The sequence below is a fragment of the Rhopilema esculentum genome, chromosome 20, assembly GCF_057945365.1.
Source record: "Rhopilema esculentum isolate cy_ngs chromosome 20, ASM5794536v1, whole genome shotgun sequence".
NCBI classification, from domain to species: domain Eukaryota; kingdom Metazoa; phylum Cnidaria; class Scyphozoa; order Rhizostomeae; family Rhizostomatidae; genus Rhopilema; species Rhopilema esculentum.
Window position 1 is genome coordinate 4,930,125 of NC_142834.1, and position 20,678 is coordinate 4,950,802.

The 20,678-nt window shown below is 34.7% G+C and overlaps 1 protein-coding gene across 3 annotated transcripts in view; it reads right to left on the minus strand.

Moving 5' to 3' along the window:
* The window catches only part of LOC135687524 (uncharacterized), a 53,313-nt gene extending 33,707 nt beyond the window's left edge, over positions 1–19,606 (minus strand). Inside the window, exons 1-12 of one of the 3 annotated variants that reach the window (XM_065204098.2) lie at positions 19,441–19,606; positions 18,649–18,816; positions 16,420–16,466; positions 14,703–14,853; positions 13,847–14,134; positions 12,631–12,805; positions 6,683–6,807; positions 4,675–4,731; positions 3,290–3,343; positions 2,591–2,670; positions 2,130–2,211; positions 243–1,646 (exon numbers count right to left, since the gene is read on the minus strand). In XM_065204098.2, coding sequence (XP_065060170.2) covers positions 243–1,646; positions 2,130–2,211; positions 2,591–2,670; positions 3,290–3,343; positions 4,675–4,731; positions 6,683–6,807; positions 12,631–12,805; positions 13,847–14,134; positions 14,703–14,853; positions 16,420–16,466; positions 18,649–18,700 — 2,515 coding nt within the window. In that variant the 5' untranslated portion in view covers positions 18,701–18,816; positions 19,441–19,606. Of the gene's footprint in view, positions 1–242; positions 1,647–2,129; positions 2,212–2,590; positions 2,671–3,289; positions 3,344–4,674; positions 4,732–6,682; positions 6,808–9,095; positions 9,293–10,617; positions 12,605–12,630; positions 12,806–13,846; positions 14,135–14,702; positions 14,854–16,419; positions 16,467–18,648; positions 18,817–19,440 lie in introns of those variants that run through there. The other 2 variants (XM_065204099.2, XM_065204100.2) reach the window with 2 other exon arrangements.
* Positions 19,607–20,678: the final 1,072 nt, after the last annotated feature.

The following is a 20,678-nucleotide window of genomic DNA, read 5'->3' on the forward strand; positions in this document are numbered from 1 at the left end:
GATCTATTTAAAACAAGTAAACAAACAAATGCACAAATTGGAAATCAAATATGACAAACAATTCAGATTTAGACCCGGCATTTTGCATTTTTTAGACTCAAGAAAATCATCAAAAAATTGTGCAACCAAATGTCATTTGTGGATTGCTTTTCTTCATGTCTTTGACTGGAGGAAGGTAGTGAGATTGCCCTTCAAAGCAAGCAAGAACAAACACAGTTTTTCAAGATCACTCAATCTCTTACCGTCATCCTGTGAACCAATGCCCTTTTTGTCTAGCGATGTTGTTGATTTTGACTTCCTTTTGAAACTAAACCTCGACCTTTTCTTCTTCAGCATAGGCGCTGGCTCATCCAGATCTCCTTGTACCGAGAAGGTAATGTCGTTGAGTGATGCCCTGTGATCCCGTGAAGAAGACCCTATACTTTTCGTTCGATAAAGCGGCAGTCCCTGTGGCTCTAATCGATCCATCGACCGCAATGACTCTACGCTTCCATGAATGTCTGACAAACTCAGCTGACTGGACGTCAAAGAGGGCGATTTTCCGTTCTCTTCATCAATAAGTATCGCATCAAGGCTTTTGCTCTTCCTTTTGTCCAGGCCGTTCACACTATCGTCACTATCGGACATCTTACCAAGTCTGTTGAACTGACTTTCTCTTGCAACCATCTTGATGTTTTCATAATTGTCAGATAACGGTCGGTCCTTTTTCAAAATTCCTTTTCGTAGAACAACTCTAGGCAAATTTACATGTTCTGCCGAACGATGCAGCCTCTCCTCATTACGACGCAACGCTTTCAACTCTTCCATCGAGTGGCTTTTCTGCGTGTTCGGGTCTAATGTTTCTTTTACATCTAGCTCCAAGAGCTCCTCTTCAGTCTCCTCCGTAACAGCAGTCAGCATGCGCATCTCCGACATCATGTTATTGCCTGATCGACCAACGAAATCCTGTTGATCAAAACTCTGTGTCGCTTCATCTTGAGCTGCCTGTGCAGCAACAGCAAGATCTTCATGAACAACATTGGCATCTGCGTATTCTCCAGCCATAGCCTCGGCCTGATTTTGAGACACAGCTATTGATGAATCTGCAACCTTGATTGAGGGTATATCTTCAGGGGATTCCACATTCAGTTCCGAATTCTCTTGGTCATCGGTGCTCTCCTCTTCCGCAACAAGGACCGAGTTTTCTTCCTCTGTGCTACACACACTTCGGTCAATCATGCTCCCATCTGCAACATCACTAAGACTGCTATCACCAACATTATCTCCCAGTGATGTACTTTCAACAAACCTCTCTGACTCTGTCTTTAAATTGTCTGTGGTAAAAGGCTCATTATGAGCAAATGTTTTACTGCTATCATTGTTCGCATCTTCATTTCCCGGCGCCTCATCTAAAGAAGATCCACTTTCTATAGATGAGTTCCTTTCTGATTCGTGCAACAGCGATTTCTCCGTTTCGATTTCCCCTTCTTCAAAATCCTGACTCTCTGCTTGTACAAAATCACATTTGATCTTCCCATGCGAGTCTTCTTCGCCCAAATTATCTCCAGCTTCTTCATTCAATTCATTAGTGAGACCTGGCAATCTACTCTCGACGTTTTCTTCACCACAAGAAGTCAATGACCCACTACGCCGACGAACGCCGTGAGCTAGAGGAAAGGAGCACTCTGAGAATATATTTCATGGATGTTAAAAAAGGCTGTGGAGCTATTCAAGTAGAAAGCGACAATGTATACACTTTTATGAAAAAAATACCTAAATTTGTTCGATATTTGGGTATTCCTGAGCTATTTTTTATTGACACTATCGCACATAAAAACAAAAGGGTTTACTTGGCTTAAATTTTATATTTCGCTCAGAACTTAAATAAAATCACGCGAGTTCTCATGGAAAATAGACCTGTTTTAAATTGGCAGTTTAATAAGCAATTAATAGAGTTTAGAACTTACGAGAACACCCAGATAAACAAAAAGCATTTCTTGAGCCATAACATTCATATTAACTATATTCGTATAAGATAAAAAGCGGGTAGCTTGCTAACGATGTACCCAATTTCTTCCACCTACGTCAGCCGGGAACTGTTTTCAGAAACTTCCAGGGTAAGACACAAACATAGCTAAAACTATACAAACCCATCCTGTCTGTGTTCCGTGCAGTTATGGAGTCTGGGCACGAGTAGCTCCTTGCTCTTCTTTCTTCAGTAGTTTTGTCAACCTACGCGAAAAAAGGTGCGAATTCAATTTGAGAACTGAAAACAAAATTTACATGCTTATTCAAGCGGGAATAAATATGGATTAAAATTGATAAGTTGTGAAGAAACATATTTTATTTGAAAACAGCCAAAGTTTAAAACACTGCAAACATAAAACGAAGCAAAAAATAAAAACACAAGCCTTGCAAAATTTTGTTATTAAAGTTTTGGTCTAGTGGCTACTTCTGCAACAGTCTTTCACAGTTAGAAATTTGAGAAAATCGCTTTTCTACTGAAATAAATTTTAGTTTATTTCTGTTTCCGCAACACAATTTAGCCACTTGAATTCAATCTTTGACAATCTTTATTGGACGTGTATCTTTCAAACCTTGTTGGACTTACCTGAAGGTTCTCGGTTTGAGTTAGACATCGTAATCTCTGTATTTCAAGATTAATTTCACGCAACTTTAGCAAACTGTTTGCTGCAAAATAAAGCAAAACAAAAACTAATACATACAAATATTATAATAGTATATATTTTTACAAATATTATATTCATGTACAGTATAATCCGGTTATAACGTACTTTAAGGGACCAGCGTATTAAGTACGTTATATCTGAAAGTAGGTAATAACCGAGTACGTTATAACGAGATTATACTGTATCACTAATTACAAAATGTGGGATATAGAAATTCATAACTAAAGGTATTTTACTAAAATTATTCAATAATACGTATAAATTTATAACTAAAATTTACAAAAGATCGCATGAGCTGAAAACTTTGAAGAAATTAAAGGAATAAAAGGACGTGATTTAGTCTCAAAGATACTTTTGAGCTTTCAATGATCATAAAGTGAAATGAATTTAAAAAAGAGTTTTTAGCAGCTAAAGAAACGTCCTTATGAAAGCTGATTCGTTATGGCATTACGTGTGAGGCATGATGCATAGCCTAAAAACAACTATCCAATGAGAAGGATTCATATTAAAAACCTAGTTTGTTTTTATCTTGAGTATCAAAAGACATGTTGGGAAAAATATGATTTTATTGATTGGTTAGAGTATTCAATTCATAAAGAAACCTGAAAGCGTTGCCATACCTAGCGGGTGGGAGAAGGCGCCTTCTGGCTTGCAGTTTGATTTCAGTGATACATCTAGAACGCAACCGTTATCGTGAAGCACAAAATCCTCTTGAGATTAAATAAGTTATTCGTTGAGTAAAATGGCGTTATCTAAGCATAAAGGAAAAGTATTAAGACCACACAGCAAATAAAATATCCCAGCTGGGGCTTCCTGTTGCACTGGGCTTGGTCAAATTTCGTTAATTTACGGAATTCTTTAAAGAATAATTGTAACCAACGAAAGCAGGAATCCAACAGAGTTTACAGTTTTCAATTAAATCAGGATATAGTTAACCTTGACTTCGCAAATTTGTTTACAAAAGAATGTAACTAATATAGTGGAACTTATTAATATAGAGAGAAAATAAACAGAGGAATTTTAAAATGGCTGAAGGCCTATTGGAAAGCAAAACTACGACATAAAAGAAGGGAAATTGGCATGAAGTTTAAGGAATACACATGACTATTGGAAAGCGAATGATAATAATTCAGGAAATATGGAACGGTTGCAAATGAGGCACTAAACGCAATGCGACTTGGCGATATTGAGTTTTGCAGTCTAACAAAAATTTTGGGAATTGGATAAAAGTTCTTTGAAGAAAACCCACAGCCACAGCCAATTCTGATGGGAACAGTAGTGTAAAGATTTGTAATAATTGCCGATACATAACAGCAAAATGATGAGCAATTCAGAACTAATTTCATTACATTAGTATATATATGTTTTTAAATTTAGCTTGAAAAAACTTCTTTAAAATCATGGAGCTAGGGTTCCTACTAATGGGTTGGAGAGAGAGGGTTAGAATAAAGGGGTTGGAGAGAGGGGGTGGAGAGAGGGGGTGGAGAGAGGGAGGTGTTTGTAAATATGAATGCGGCACAACCTAATTTAGAGAATATGCTTGGGATGCGAATGACTTTAGTTATAGATTCACGTAAAATATTACGGAAGTTTAGAATTGAAATGAAATATCTACAGAACTTTTTGGGGGTTCGAGTTCTAACAGAGTTTAAAATTAAAATGGAGAAGGGCAACCGAAAATTGGTGCAGTCAAAAATTAAAGATGCCTGAAATGAACTGACACCAAAAAAGAGAGCATCTATTAAGAGAGATCCTAAAACGTGGAAGCAGTTTTGATGTGTTATTTTTGCCATACAGAGGAGAACTATTACATTCAAACATGAATATCAAAGTTAATATTACACAGAAAGCAGAGACTCTGACATCTTGATAACGACGACATTTTAGAAGGATCCAATAAAGGAGAAAAAGTACACTTAAAATAACGCTAGAGAAATTAATGTCTTCATTATAAAAATGACCTGACAGAACAAAATAACCTGACAAAGCGGATGAGAAAACTCACGTTTCTTGGATTCAACAGCAAGTTTGTTTAAGTCTTCTAATAACTGAACATCTTGTTCTGCAAGAGAATATTAATAATAGTTTTCAAGAATGTGAATTAATTTTCATTTCTAAAGACTGCTGCAGAGGACTCATATTTGTCACTATATCAGAAAATGATCTTCACAGACTGCGAATTGTCTTAGAAAGTCATTAACAAGGTTAGAAGCAATTTCTTTTTCTATCGATTGACAAAAAGTAATAATATTCGCTATGTTCTATAAATATGAAAAACACTGAAATTGAAGGAAATAGTAAAAAAAATTAGCAAAACATAATGAAGGGGCGTATCACACTTTAAAAATTTGGAGAAGATACCCAAAAAAGAATTCTGATTGCAATAGATGGATGTTTTGTAGAAAAATAAAAATTGAGGATAACATATGGAGGAATCAGGGTAATAATGATTAAAAGTGGGTACTTGCATCGACAAACCTTCGTCAAATGAATATTTTCTAACTATTTATAAATAATCTAAAAGTTAGTGCATCATTTACAACAACAAAATTACTCCAAAATGATCAAATGATTTCATGAAGTTACAATGACAAACAATCGATTTAGTGGTCGTGAAAAAGTTATTTCGAATCAATGTTTGGTATCAAAGAATATTCACGAAAAATAGCATACCATTCACCAATTGAATAAAGGCTGCAATCTCAAAGAAGGATAGCAATAACACTTTGCTTGTTTCTCACAACAAGGAGAGGAAGAGGTATTTAAAGTTGCAGGATTAATTGTCATCAAAGGATGATGGAGCATTGTGTAGGTAAGTGGCACTTAGGAACTTCAGACCCTGGGGCAGCAGGTTTCGACAGATAGAGGTAAGGCGAGATGTCTGCTGGATTTCTTTTATGTCAACAACCCAATCAACGTGATTCAATGTGATATATTTTTTGTGAAAACATTTAACAGCAGATATAAAAGCTAGTATTGTTGACAGATAAGAGCTCAAAAATTTGAATTTAAAGATTAGTAAGATTTGAAGAGGGAAATCTCCGAACCAATGGCCTAAAATAAATCCTAAGGTCAATCACTTGAGAACTGTGTGATTTAAAGCAAATCCTCTTATATCAAATCCGATAACGCAATGGCAAAACCTTTACAAGGAGATACAAAGGAGAAAATGTCTAGTTTTCATTAGACACCATTGACTTGCAGATTAGGCATGAATGATACAAACTCCCCTTAGATAATCATTGTAGTTCAACGTGTTGAGTTATGCCCGAAACTTCATACTTATCTTTCATTCGTGTACAAAGTCGTTATTTAATCATAATAACTTTTCCCCTTGGATAAGGACGATAAATGTTTTTTACCTTATAAGAAATTCTCTATAAAAACTCAAATACAGGCGCGGATGTGTAGCTAAGAAACTCCCAGTACTGAATGGTAAATTATAAGAAACCTAAATTTGAAAATTAGTGGTAAACCTTATTTAGAAGAAATCATGTAGTATCAAAAACGACAACTTTATGCATCGAAAATGCTTCTTCAGTTCGTGCTCTTCTGAGCAAATAATGCCTTCTCTGTGCAATGGTTTAAGAAACTCGTAATTTTCAACGTGGTTGGTTGGATGTTTTTTTTTATTTATTTAAAGTTGTCTTGCACCGAAAAATCAAATAACTTTCCGCATAACTAAGGAAGTAAGTAAATTTTTCGTCCTTTTGTTTTCTGTTACCTCGAAAGATTAAGAAACTGCTAAGAAATTTGGAATACTCATTTTACAGAACAGAACAGCTGCTTTTTACAGAAAACTTTAGCACATATTGAGTGGAGTAGTAAATATCCGAGAAACTTGAAAACTACCCCTCTGTCATTTTTTGTGAGCGAACTTCAAATTAAAACTGCCAGTTCAATCAGATATAGTCAGTTTGACGTTTGTAGCATGTACTGCTGGTAGATTGAAAAAGTTTTATCATTGGAAATCTTGTTTGATCACTAAAGTCAAAAAAGGAATAAGCACACACCGATGCTTCTCTGGCCGTCTGCAATGATATTTGTTATTGTTGTTGTGCCGAGCTTATTTCGTTTCACTACTGGTTTCTTTGTTTCCTCTTTTTCGCACGAATCCGGATTCTTTTCGTGAGAACCCCTAAAAACGAACATAGATAAGATGAAGAATTAAAAAATAAATTTTAGTCTCTTTGCTGAACTTTCATTAAAGTTATATTTGCAAAATTGTTTCCAATCTGTGTATTTGATGACAACTAAGGTTGGTGTTAGCTTACAAAGTCGTAATTGGTTGCAATTGGTTGCAATTGGTTGCAGCTGGTTGCAATCATAATCATGATCTCTAAGACAAAATCGATAATACTTTAAACTTCGCACTTACGGTTCTAAAGTAATCTGGGAGGGGAGGGGGGGGGGTTTATACAAACAATTTTCAGAGAAAATATCAGCGTATGAAACAGCCAGAGCAGACCTCGAGCCCGCGACCAACGACATGACCAATGTTCTCAAATCCTGCTCCGTTTTCGCAAATAATTCTGACATCCTTCTTCAAGCAACTTTATAAACAACAGGTTTTACAAACGGTAAATTCATGTTTTATAACGCAGATGTTCGCAGCCAAGCATGGTTTATATGTCCCTTGGAAACATTTTAGAGAGTTTTGAAAATTATATATATATATTGAAAACACAGGCTATTGTATATGCATAACTTCTAACTCGCTTCACTGAAATAAATACCAAATTTTGAAATTTCAATCCAATTTTTAAAAAAACATTTGGCTCCAGTTTCAGCCTGGCGTTTCATATTTTTCACAAAATTTCAGTCTCACGTATTTCTTATTTTGTTTCTTATGCTATTTTGATTTTGCTGCTATTTTATTTCTTGAGTTTTTTTGCATTTTAGCCTGCCTTGTTTCATATGTTGTTATTATTTTTTTCGCAAAATTTCAGCCTTCAATTTGTAATGGAATTTCCTGTGCATAGTAGTGTTTGGACTTAACCTGTGCTTGATAAAATAATTTATGCTATTTTGCTCATTGATTCCATCTTTTCTGTTGTTATTCCTTAATTTTTGCTGGTATTGTTTCTTGAGTTTTGTTATATTTCAGCCTGCCTTGTTTCTTATGTTGTTCTTATTTTTTGGACAAATCTTAGCCTGCTGTTTCTCATAAGGGTGGCTTTTATAGAAAAAATACAATAATACAATAATAATATAGAAAAAATAATACAAGAAACGAAAACTGTCTAAAAAGTTTGCTCTACTCTAGGCACTTCTCAACACGGAAACAACAAGCCTATAATATCGCAACCATGGAAACAGTGAATCAATCCAAAATACATCGCATGGAAATAGGGCTGTGTTTACTTTACAATACAGACGGCAACTCATTATTTGTTTATATAACGAGAATTTTTCTAGAATAGGAACATTTTTCTGCGTACAAAGCCATTAAAATACAGTAATTCGCACCAATAAAAAGTAATGATTATCGCAATTAAAGTCTTTAACTTTTTCTTCCCGATTTTCTAAAGAATCGAGATGTTTGCAAAAACATAAACATCGTTAAACGATGAGTGGGAATTATTTTCAGGTTTTTGTTGTTGTTTATCAGCGACTTTTAGAAGTCTGTCTCTAATTATCTTCCTCCGCAGCCTTCATCTCCACCCACAACTCCTCCTCCACCACTCTCTTTTCCGAATGCCTGTCACGCCACGTCTAATTAATACAGACAATCTCCCGGTCTAACCGGAATCCACTTTTTGCCAATTAAAACAGACCAGCACCGTTAGCGGCCAGCATAATTACCTGGATACAATACAAAAGTACACAAATACCCCCACCTGCCGCATAAGAAATTAAAATAAGATAATGGGCATGCTAAGGAAATGTAACGGCATTAAAAAAGCTACGATGACTCGGTTAAGTCATGACCTGGGCAATGCAACAATCCTGATACTAAAAAAATTCGCAATGCCTACTCCAAACAAAAACAAGACATTTACAACTAAGGTGTACATATAAATATTGTTACCAAAGTAAATAGTCTGGTTTTTCGATTTTACTGTCTAAGATTCAAGGCATTTGACTTGGTTTATAAGCTTTCCTTAGAGATTGTTTAAAGATGATGTTTGGTTGGAGTTCTTTGTCAACAAGGAACTTGCTTGAATGCGACAACCATACTGGGAAATCATTGGGACTCTTAAACGATGTTCAATGGGCAGTTGTGAAAACACTTATTAGCAGCTTATAACTAAAGAACAAACAACAAGATCATTCTCATTGATGGCAAAGGCAAAGAAGTTTGGATCTGTTAGGCTTTAGATTTATGGAGAAAGTTTATCGATATCAATGTGATTCAATATTTGAAGAAGGATTCTCTTCTTGAATGAAAAATACAAACAACAGACAAAGAACGGCTTATCTCACCAGAGTTCAGTCTTGCATAAAACCGAGAACCAACGCGAAGACATTTCCAATGTTAGCAGAAGCTACGTTTTAACGACAATATGTATCAACTCCACGTAAACCAACACAACTAGGCCTCTATCCACTGCTACTTTTAAACCATAACAACTGATATATCAATGTCAATATTACTTCAATATCACTTGCAAAATTATACTTCATCGCTAACGGTCGCCAAAGAATGACTCAGGCTCTTTTCTTTTTACACCCAAACAGTAAACAGACGTATTGACGCGGGATTTTTAATGAAAAATTATATCAGATAATGACCCAGTTCTTGGTTCAATACTTTTGAATGTGAGGGCGGTTTCCATTGTTTCCTGTAAAACAATAACAAGCTCATATACCTTTTAGACCGCCAAAACTGTTTGCTCTCACGAACATATTTTGTGACGTCACAAATGATTCGTAAGCCAACGCAAGAACTAGCCGACAAGAGCTATGCACGCTACAAAAGAGCTTCGACATGATGCCATTTGCCTGATAAAAACGTTTCCAGTTGGTCACGGGATCGCAAGGATTGCAATTGGGTCGTAAAAAAGTAAATGACCTACAAAAGCGTCAAGGATCGACCCAATCCGTCTATGAGCTATCTTGTACTTAAAGCTTTCCTTGAAAGAAATCAAAATAAAGGTTAAAAAATAAATTATTTAAAATTTAAAATTATGGGAGAAGCAGAAAAGCCCAGACAGCAAGGTTTTAAGAGTGTATTATTATGTATCAGCAGTATCAGGTACATCATTATATACTATTATACCTATATTATTATATATATATTATACAAAATTATATCATATCATATCATATCATATCATATCATATCACATTATATTATATTATATTACATCATATTATATTACATTACCTTAATTATATTATATTATGTTATATTATATTATGTTATATTATATTATGTTATATTATATTATATTATATTATATTATATTATATTATATTATATTATATTATATTATATTATATTATATTATATTATATTATATTATATTATATTATATTATATTATATTATATTAAATCATATTAGGTATTATGATATTGTATTATTTTAAACAAAATTATTTAATGTTACATTACATATTTAATTTTTTTTGTGTTTCATCATAATTCGTTACCAGTTTACTGGTATTAATGTCTTTAAATGACAAGTGGATTTCAGATTTGCATGGAAGAGCAAAGAAATGGTTGAAAAATGGACATTGGCTTAAATTTGCGTATAGAAAGAATGAGAAAAGGTATGACATTCGATTCATTTGGATGCTTCTCAGGAAAAGTGGGGAAAACAAAGTTTTTAGAAACATATATTCTCAATACTAATGCGAATAAAATCAAATTTTAATGGTAATATTTAACAGACAAATTTGCAGACTGGCGATCGGTATTCGATCGTAGGCGAAATAGAACTTGAACGTCAACAGCGATAGGAAAGAAAGTTTTTACTGTATTAAACAGCAAAAGCTACTTACAAAAGCGTGTCGACAATGACCCAGTCATCGAAATGTGTTAAAGTTGACCAGAATTCGTCCATATTTATTCAGAGAATAAAGTGTCTGAGGATGAAACTGGTTGGCAACAAAAATAGCAAAGACCAGATAACAATTAGGCCCATCGCTACCAGACAACCAAATCCAGATACGAAATTCCGAGCATAACAATTACATTTATTGGCATATTCCAGGATTTTAATATGAAAAGCAGCTTCACATGAGGGCAGAAATGAAGCTTTAATTGCATTTGTAACACTTCAAAGCTTTCTGAAGATGTTTTTTCCTTGAATTACAAAGTCCATTTTACAATAGGGCTTTCAAGACGCTTACGGTATCGACCAAGAATTTTCAGACAATACAGAAGTTCTTCAACAAAAAAGCTTTTATTGCGATATACTGCAAAAATATGCTTTCAAAGAATGCATTTTTACCTTTCGGGCAAAAATGGTCTAGTTTTGGTAAAAGAGAAATTGCAAGGCACCTTTTCTCTGTATTTACTTTAACTCATCAACTCCAATCCCAATGGCTGCCTTTCAAGAAAAAGTGATAAAAAATCTGCGTGAAAAGATTTTTGTAAAATTTATCTTAATTTTTTTATCATTTTACTAGCTTTTATTGCTCATAAAATATTCAGTGAGTTTTTTCTTCACATTTCAAAAAGTTGGTCTAGCTACAATCCCGGGCTAAATTGTTCAGACAAAATGTAATTTCTTGCAATTTTCTACTTTACGTTGCCCCTGTAAATTAAAATCCCCCTTTCCCCCAATCAATTTTGGATTGGTAACTCTATCATTTGCGCTTCGAAAAGATGCAATAAACATTGAATCGGGGGAGGGGAAAGGTTATTTTCCGAAAGAAAACATCAACTGGTTCTGTCCGGGGTTGTAGATACGATTGAGATTTAACCAAAAGCTGTTAAAATCAAGAGCAGCTAAATATGAAAAAAGATAGCCTCAAAGTGCTCTGCGGACGGTCAGCTGATTAAAGGCAGGATCAGCTCTGATTGGACCAACAGTTCACTTTCAGTCAATCAGGGGCCTGGGGCAACAAGGTGCATAACCCACAAGTTGTCGTAATCTTTCTGGTCCAAAGAAGTGTAACAAGCATTATTGTGCCTGGGGAAGAAAACTGAGATAAAGTCCTTGATGAAGTCACTGATATTTGTATACTTATTTAATCATTATGCAAGGACGCCTCTCAATACCATTCCATCGTAAATAGTTACACAGCTCAGCTCTTGGCGCATATGTAACACGACGTCTCAGCCCTAGCCAAAGCCCCTAAATACATTAGGGAAGGGTCCAAATCTTAACACCGTTTTTCAAGGAATCTGGATTTAAGATAAGTCGATTTAAAAATACCTGCTAGATTCATTTCATGGAAATTCTCGTATGAATGCACATGAATCATATATGAAATTGAACAAAATTGATTACAAAACGCTAAACAGCCTTCTGAAATGTAGCTAGGCCTTTTCTATTAGATTCTAAGCGAGAGGAAAAACAACTTTGGCTGAAGTAGGCAAGAGTGACATTCTAAGAGTCCGCCTATGAGTATATTTGAATTCTAAACAAACACGCTACAAAGACCTAGAGTAACAATTATAGCGGTAGGCCAAACCTCTGCATAAACAACCAAAAGCATGTAATTAATTTTAAAAACAAAGATTTCGACTGAAAAAAGTCGATAACAATCATTAACAATTTGATAAATAGCAACTGCTATGAAAAACAAACAAAATTGATCCTTTTGATGGTTGAACGTTATTATATAGACATTTTTGAAAAGATAGCCACAATGAAAGTTCAGGATTGTGATACAAAAGTTCTTTTCACCCTTTCACTCCTATTATGCCAAAATTGCTCGGGGAGAGGAGGATGGCTGAATTTTCTCCTGAACACTGACATTATTTTTCCACGACTTTTGGCAGGGATTGTGTATTTGAACAAAGCGCTGAACGAAGCAATTGTCTATCTTAATTAGCAAGCTCACCTTGACAGAAGCTCCATTAGCTCCACGTTCTCTTTTGTGATTGCAATGTCCATTGGCGTTTGGCTGTGTTCGTCTTTAACCAACAGCGCCTCGGCAGTGTCGTGATTCCTGCACAGTAACTCTGCTAAATTTACAAAACCATACTTGGCACAGAAGTGAAGCAAAGTCCAGGATGCTGCAAAAAACGTGAGATACCTTGATTATTGAAAATTTTCAGGAATAAAAGAAAGCAGCTGCAGATTTTGAAAAATTAACTAGTATCCGAAGGGGAAAACAGGCCTTTTATTTTGGAAGCTTAAGATCGAATCGACAGTGACCGTTATATACAGAGCAATCCCAAATATCCCACGGTATTTTAAGCCGATGAAACTATGATGAAAGCATTCCCAAAAGCTCAGGGATAATCCAGTTATCCAGTAAATGTACCAGGTCAAGCATCGGGAACTTATTTGAAGGTGTCGGGAAAGTCGTACAGACAGTCGGGGCAAGACTTATTCTGTCTTAGAGCCAGAGCATCACTGTAAGGCATGTGAAGGATTTGCAAAAGTGCTTTAATGTCCAATTGATACCTCTTGAAGATAGGACCGTATCCTATAGGCCAAGAAAACTCGGATAGGAACAAATGCGGAGCACAGTAGCCAACACGAAAGAGATCTAAACTGGAATGAAGTTAAAACACATGGATAATACAATCCATAAAAGATACAAAAAGTTTTTTATTTTTGCAAATATTCTTTCGAAATTTTCATTATACGGTTATAGAATCTTTAAAGTCTTTTCCAGTGTTTTTACTTTCAAATATATGATTTAATAAAGTACATTTCAGCTTTCTATAAGTCACTGTGGAGTTGGGTAAAATAAAAGGCGAGGTATATTGTATCTGCCTTCCAGAAACAGAGCGATTTGCATATTATTAAATGTGACTTATCTTCGATCTGTTTTTTAGGATCCTTTGCAAAAGTCATTGTTTCTAATATATTTTACATGATAACTATGAAAGTGCTATTTCCAAAAAGTAGCGCTGATAGAGGATTTCCTTTTCAAGGGAATCCCGGTCTTGCCAAGTTGTGATCATGCTTGCACTTTGATTTTTCAAAGTCTAAGGTTAAAATATAATTTGTTTATTTTGAGCTAAAAAAATATTTTCGGAAAGAAAGAGCTAGATTGTCAAGTGAAAGGCCTAAATGCAGTTTTGGCGATAGGGTAAAAGATTCACCTTGATTATTTGCTAAGCTCCAAGTAACTGGTAATTCTAGCTGACAGAATGCAGTAGTCAGTCTTTGATCCAGTCCTACCAGCTCGTCAGCAGTGACCAGCAAGAGTGAGCTATACATCGCTTCAAGCTGCTTCAGTGCAGCCGAATTGCAGGCATTCATTGCTAACGACTGCGCAAGCAGAACTGTCATATCAAGAGTAAATGTGAATGTTGTCCTGCTCCTCATCGTGTAATTATCATTAGCTTTGTACGTGACAGACAGATCAACAGTCTCCGCAATATCGTGATCTGAAAAAAATAAACGCGGGCAAAAAGGGCTCATAGGCCATCACAAACAATCAATACATCGGAATAAATAAAAACAACAACGAAATAAAAGACGCCAAAAACCGTACCAGCTATTCAAGGCGAGTTTAAATTTTTATCAGTAAAGCTGATTAGCAGACATAGGTTTCTCATAAGATTTTGCCGAAAAGTCAAATACGCGTGATTTAAGTCAATAATAAAACACAAAAGCCTCTTTACAACTCTCCGCAAAATTTGACACATTTGCAAGTCAACAGGACAGTATTTCCCTTCATCTTGAAAGAAACTGGACGCAATGCTTACATTCAAGACTTAACACTCCATACCTCATCTGACCTAACGACATGTTTTAATTATAAAAAGTGGCTGCATTATGCTCTTAGATAAGAAATTCACATTGAAATTATTTAACCAAGTATAGGCCAATATAAAATTTGGTGTTCACATGATTTTAGATCAAAATTATTTATATATGTTTCAGTTCTCTTATTTCAATGTTACTGCAAATAATCATAAAAAGCAGGGTAATAGAATGTGTTTGATCTCCAACCTGGTACTATGGCTTGCAGAGTGAAAGGATTAACAAATTTTGTTGATGCTAAATGGCGCAAGTTTGTTCCTTCAAATAGTACATAATAGGCAACATCTTTTTGCAGTGGTGATAAATGACCTCCACATGAAATGAAAATGCTTTGACCACCCTGAAAAATAGACAAGTATGTATGAGATAACATGTCATTTAGTGCATCAGGGCATGACTGGACTAAATACATCACCAAAAGAGTGCTTTTGGAATTTGACATAGTAACCCAAAGCCTCTATCTACCTTATGCCAGATTTGGTTAAAAGCTGATAACTTCAAAGAAAATTTTTGATCTTCAAAGAAATTTTTTTTATCTTTACTACATTGTTGATTTCCCAAATTAAATTTAGGAAAATTTGCTCTGTAAAATTGCTTTTAGATGATCAGAATTTTACAGAATTTAGATTGAACAACATTTACATTGAAAAAATGCTGTACAAAAAATAAAGTTTACTCAAAAAATTTTCACAGGCAACAAAATGTTTGTATTTATGGTTTAAGGTTATCAAAAAGATAACCTAGATATGTTGCTGCTTTATACCTTCACATGAAAATCTATTTGTTCTCAACTGAAGTATAACAATTATGAAAATCAGACAAGGAAAGCCTTCTTCACAAAGCAGGTTTGTTTTTGGACAATATTAATATATTTACTTACATTTTGGCTTTTGTAGATGAGATAGCATGTGGCTAGCCATGAAAATTTCATTTTGAAGATTAGTTTTACTTGGAGATTGGAGTTTAAAATATAAACAGCTATATTTCAAACAATTACTAGAAACTTCACTAATGTCAAATCAAAACATTACAACAGAACTAGAGATTCATGGCAATTACCTAACAAAACATTAAACAAACAAAATAAATCAATCTTAAAGAGAAAAATGCAGTTTTCTACAAATTTACTCCCATTCAATCACAGAAATCTAAAGTGAAAACAACTTTTGTTTTCTGGTCTCTTGCACAGTGCCCAATGTCACATGACTAGAGATAGGAAACCAAATGATGAAAGATTCAATTTTGGTTTTATGGTTGGTGGAGATATTCAAATGATTCAAATGGTTTTGTGTTGCTAAGTGATTAAACAGACACTTAAAAACAATTCAAGACTTGCTACATGTTACATTAGCACTTGAAGTATACAAAACTCTCAACAATCTAAACCCTACTTATATGAAGGACTAACAAGTCAAAACCTTTGTGTACAAAATCTAGAAATAAACAAAAGACTAGAGCTGAAATTATGGAATCAGATTACACAGTTTTCAAGTGCAAAAATCTTGAACTTGCTTCCAGACTGAATAAAAATAGCCCAGAATTCTGATGAATCCAAAAATTTGATTAAGGCTTGGTTCCATGAAAATAAATGCACATTTTATTTTTGCAGTAAGTAACTGCCTAATGCAATCCATAAAACTGCTTGATGCAATCAATGAAACTGCTCAAAGTTAGTCTTGATCTGTGATTATCTACTATTTCAACAACTAACATTGAATAAATTATACCATACAAAACACATTAGATGAGGACATCAAAAAGCACCATTTGTATTATAAATGATGACCTTAAAACTATTTATCATTGTATTCTGTCTGCAAAATTGCTTAACAGAAAAAGAAAACTGCACATTGTTGAAGTTTAAACCATTTTAAGTAAAACAGCTGACAAATAGAATATGACTTACATAAATTGGTGCTTCTGTTGGTGTAAAAATTAGGTCGTCCCAAATACCTGCAATGATTGTAATAAGTTTACACTTATGATATTGTTTTTTCAAATCATAGTAAAAACAATTGTATATAACAGTTGTACATTTTGCTTTGAGATACCCTTTGTCTTCATACAAAAGTTTTCACACTCAAAAAAGATGGGTATCATTCATAGCTATGTTGACCCTGGCTGTGGCAGTGGGATGTACAGGAGATGAGGTTGATAAAATGACAAAACAGGGACACCAGAGCACATTTTGGGGTGAGGGAGCTTTAGACAAATTAGCAAACCTTTATGGTAGCAAACATAATTCTTAATGTCACAACACTAATATCATACTTCAGCAAAAAATAGAGGGGGCTATAGCCCCCCAGCCACCTAGCTCCACCATGCCTGCAAAAAAATCTTTCATAATGGTCCTAGTAATCTGAGCATATGCAAAACCAGCAAATTTTTGTTGGGAATACAAATGGCTTACAATTGTTTCAATAATCTGTCTGTTTGTGCTTGAAATGAGAAGGATTGTCACTCTATTACAAATCTCCTAAAACTCAGATGAACTTGCCAATAAAACAATATAATTCTGTAAAACAGGAAAGTGGACTTCTTAGTGGAAAAAGATGTTATATGCCTAATTTTATTTTCAAACTCTGATGAATTTAATCAGCATTTGACGTACTGTGTCTTGTTGAATGCTTTTAGGTAGACCTGGGTTATTCAATGAGGATCAACAATTTTTGTTCTCTTGTTTGACATTAAAACAAGGCATAACTACTCTACCAAATAAAGAAAACTAACATAGGAAGTTGAAGAATCTAGAAACCTGTCACACCCCATCACATTTTGAGATATGTCTAGTCAATTTGTAAAGCAAGATATTACTTCTAAACCGCCCCAACATAGACTCTAATAATTTCAGTTCTCATGAGGATTAGATAAGAAAACAAGATATGGAATAAACTTGAAGGAGATAATTCTTTATGGATTACACACTTTAGAACACCTGGGAAATATTTTAATGTGAATGAAAACTGAGTAAATACAATAACATGCTACCAAGGTATAAGATCTTACCATCTACTTGTTTATGATTGACTTTTCGAAACCTATCTGCACCCCTTGTTGAAAATAGGGAAATAACCCCCTCAAAAGTATCCCTATTGTCTTCTTTGGCAAAACTACTTGGTAGCATCTGCTTCAAAGGAAACATAAAATCTAAGACATTCTTAGCCTTAAATATTTTTTATCATATCATACTATTATTTGCTTAATAACATAATGCAAATTTACAAAAGATAATGACACATTCATAAACTTTTGCAAATTCATACAAGATTTGGTGATATCAGAACTGATAAAGCTTCTTGTTTGATTTTTCATTACTGCTATCTTTGGATATCTCTTTTAAAAAGCTTTGAAAGAACTGATCAATAATCTAAGTAAATTCTAATAGTTGGTGTATAAAAATATTCTTATTTCACTCTTCTTTGCAAGGCTTGTGTACTTTTGTATGGCCAACATGCTTAAAATATTTGTTCATTTTTCCCCAACCATGATCCCTCCATAACTAAACACAGGTTGCTGTCATTAACTTAATCTTGACCACGAATGTGGAAACAAAAAATTATTAGCAACCAGGGAAATAAGGTTCATTCCCATGACTAATTAATAAGCATTAATACTAGGGAAGGAACTGGGTGCACTGAAAAATAGAGGAGCAAAAAGGTTATGAAAGAGTCACAGAGGTTTTAAGATGGTTTCAGACATTTTTGCATAGCACCCTAAGGCTCTTTTGTTTAGGTATTCATAATAATGCACAAGCCAGTGCTTTATGTACTCTCTATGTACTCTTAGTCTACCTTTGGATTTTCACTAAGTTAAATCGCCTTTATTAGAAGAAAATTCGTAAAACTGGGTGTGAATGGCAATAATCACTTGGGAACAATACAACTTGAAGATGAAGCAATATCCGTCTGTTGTGACTTCCAGCGATAGATTATTCGATCAATTCTAAGTTTCTTTTAAGGTTTAAAAGTCCTTCGAAGGTATAAGAATTTTTTTTTAAATCGAGACAATACATTTAGAAAATGGTGCCATTCATAACCAGAAGTTGCACTCTTACTGTCGAGAGCTCTCAGTCTCGACATGTCAATGTAATCGTTCTCAAAACAAATAAAAGATTGACTGTAAAGAGCATAATTACCATCATCACCACTGTCTTGTTGACACTCCATATCCTCGTCTTCGCCCTCCATCGTTTATCACAACGAACGCCTTTCCTCTTCACTGTTTGCGATGGGTGTAGAGTTTCTTCTCAGCTTGAAATTCGGGTGATCATTGCGACCACAGAATTCTATTGACAATTTGACCACTAAAGTAGAAGTAAATTGTAAATGTGTGCATTATTCTTCCTATTATCGAAATCCAGATCATCCAACCCAAGTCAAAGAGAAAACGAAAAAAGTGGTTCAAGAAAGTTTATTTCTAACACATAACGAAACACAAATTGTGATTTCTTTTTCGACGAATTAACTTGCGCCCTCCTGTGATCTTTACAAACCGTCGCTTTGATATCGATCACAGGCCATTTTCGAGAGACACAATTGACATAATCCTTTACGACAAACTTTAAACTTATTCAGGAAAATAATTGGTTTACAGCAAGTAGAAACCGACTTGATTAACATGGTCACGTCGCGGTAAATTTGTAAATATACCTAAAATAAAGTTAGGCCATGATTTGAGATCCTCGCAAATCTTTCTGACGCTTCGTAACAAATCACAATTGAAAGTGACACTGAAATTTCCTCATCTTCTGAGCAGCAAATATCAAGAAAATTTCTAGATTTGTAAAACTGTCTTTGAAGAGTAATCTAGCTTAAATAAAATTTGAAAGCCTGTTTTGATTCAACAGCAATATTAGAAACAGTAAGTTCGCACAGCGAGAGACGGAGTTCGGCTTTACCGCAACGAAAACTGTGACAAACAGTCATACCTTATTCCTAGCAAAGCATCACCATTCCCGGCCAAGTTAATAAACACGAATCCTTGAGATCTATTCCAGATGGTTATGGCTCGAACTATCAGTGAGGTAGTGTCTAAAATTCGTTCTTTCTGGCGAACGGCAATCACCTAATCATTCTGCGATCAAACTCGAAGCCCAGCACTAGACTTACTCCATGAGCCTCTGTTTCGCTACTGCCTCATTTGACGGACGCTACAACAGAGACTCATAATCCAAAGTACTCAAAAACTGGCAACTTCAATTTTGTCTCGTTCTCGATTTCTTTTCAAATATTTCCAAATCCACCCCCCTGATTTGCACATTTGCACAGCTTTTTCATTCGCGTGTAAAGATGTTAGTTTTTTCGTACGTATGGATGGGTTTTTCTTCTTTTCTCTGGGAATTGCATTTTCTCTGGTGTGGCAGTTACAGTGAAGACTTTGCAACAGTAAGTTATCCTTTTTGCAGTATTCTTCTGTAATTTTTTCAAAGAAGTCATGTAGAAAGATTTTTATAATTTATTTCACTTCTTTGCGTGAATTACTGTGCCTTGTGGCTGGCAACAAACACGTGGATAAGTTTGTTAGCTCCATGATGATATCTTAAGTCAAATTAATGGAGATAGATAAGTAACTGAAGGAGAAAGGCTTGGTTCAGGAAGGTCAAAAACAAGGGCTGATTTTTTTCAAGGCGTTTATTCTACCAATAAATTTTCCAGACCAGTTCAATTGTGATGTCACTTTCAAGTATAGTAAGTTAAGCCAAATTTTGAACTAGGCCTTGTAGCTAGGACCGCGGCAAAAACTAGGATATTAAAATGGATAAAGTTGTGCCTCTTGTTATTGTGAGTAATTTTTTGTTATGTCTATGTTCTAGATGACAACTCAATGAAGACAGACAATTCTCCCAATAAAGTAAAATTTCATTGTGGACTTTTTCAAGAATATAATATGAACTCATTTATAGTATCATTTATAACTTCAGTTTTGTCAAAGTGACTTTTTGTCTTGACTGTTTATTACGTTGTAGTAAACATGCTTGCATCCAATTGAATTTGGTATATACTAATTATATTCACTGAGTTGTGGTGTTTATTGTCTGAACTTCTCCAATATCAGGGTGCATTCTCCATGTAGGTAGGGCCGAATTTATCTGGACTGGGATTAGAAAAATCCCTTAGGTGTATGAAGGAAAAGTCCTTTTACTCTACGTATCGTCGACAGGAAATC